Source organism: Penaeus monodon, chromosome 29, assembly GCF_015228065.2.
Source record: "Penaeus monodon isolate SGIC_2016 chromosome 29, NSTDA_Pmon_1, whole genome shotgun sequence".
Taxonomy (NCBI): domain Eukaryota; kingdom Metazoa; phylum Arthropoda; class Malacostraca; order Decapoda; family Penaeidae; genus Penaeus; species Penaeus monodon.
The window spans coordinates 8,853,838-8,854,422 of NC_051414.1; the positions used below are offsets into that span (position 1 = coordinate 8,853,838).

The 585-nt window shown below is 47.4% G+C and overlaps 1 protein-coding gene across 1 annotated transcript in view; it reads left to right on the forward strand.

The window, feature by feature from the left end:
• Nucleotides 1-585, forward strand: part of LOC119591720 (agrin-like) — a 23,384-nt gene that overhangs the window by 21,736 nt on the left and 1,063 nt on the right. Inside the window, exon 19 of the mRNA XM_037940468.1 lies at nt 212-359. Within this exon, the coding sequence (XP_037796396.1) occupies nt 212-359 (148 nt within the window). The remainder of the gene's footprint in view (nt 1-211; nt 360-585) is intronic.

Here is a 585-nt window from a genome sequence, read left to right on the forward strand (position 1 = left end):
CATGTTTAGGTACGTAAAAATGGGACTTACAATATTTTCGTTTTGTCCCTCAATTAGGTGTTTATTTCATAATTAAAAGATACAGCCATTTGTCCGATATTTCGTAATTCAAAGCCATTTCTCTTTTCGAAACTCGGTGCCCCAAAACATAAATCGAACAACTGATTTGATATGCAAGCAGTGGTAATCCTAACCCGGTGTCCTTGTGCAGGTGCGCGTGGACGACGGGCAGTGGCACACCCTGGTGGCGCACAGGAGGAAGCGGCTGGGCGTCCTCAGGGTGGACAACGAGCGACCAGTCAAGGGCGTCTCGGAGAAGGGCGCCACGACACTCAACACCAACGGCAAATTGTGGATCGGTAAGCTTGGCTTTTGAGTTCGTGGAATAAGAAGACTGACGTGGAGGAATACTAGCGATGTGCTAATGGGATATTTATTTCGTGTTTGTATTGGTCGACGTATTTGCGTACCCGTGCCTGCGCGGGTATCAACCAGACGCAGTCTTTAGCTCAATAAAGTTGAGACCAACACTATAAAAAAACTCGCCCTACCCACCACACCTCACAAAGAACAACAACAGAACGG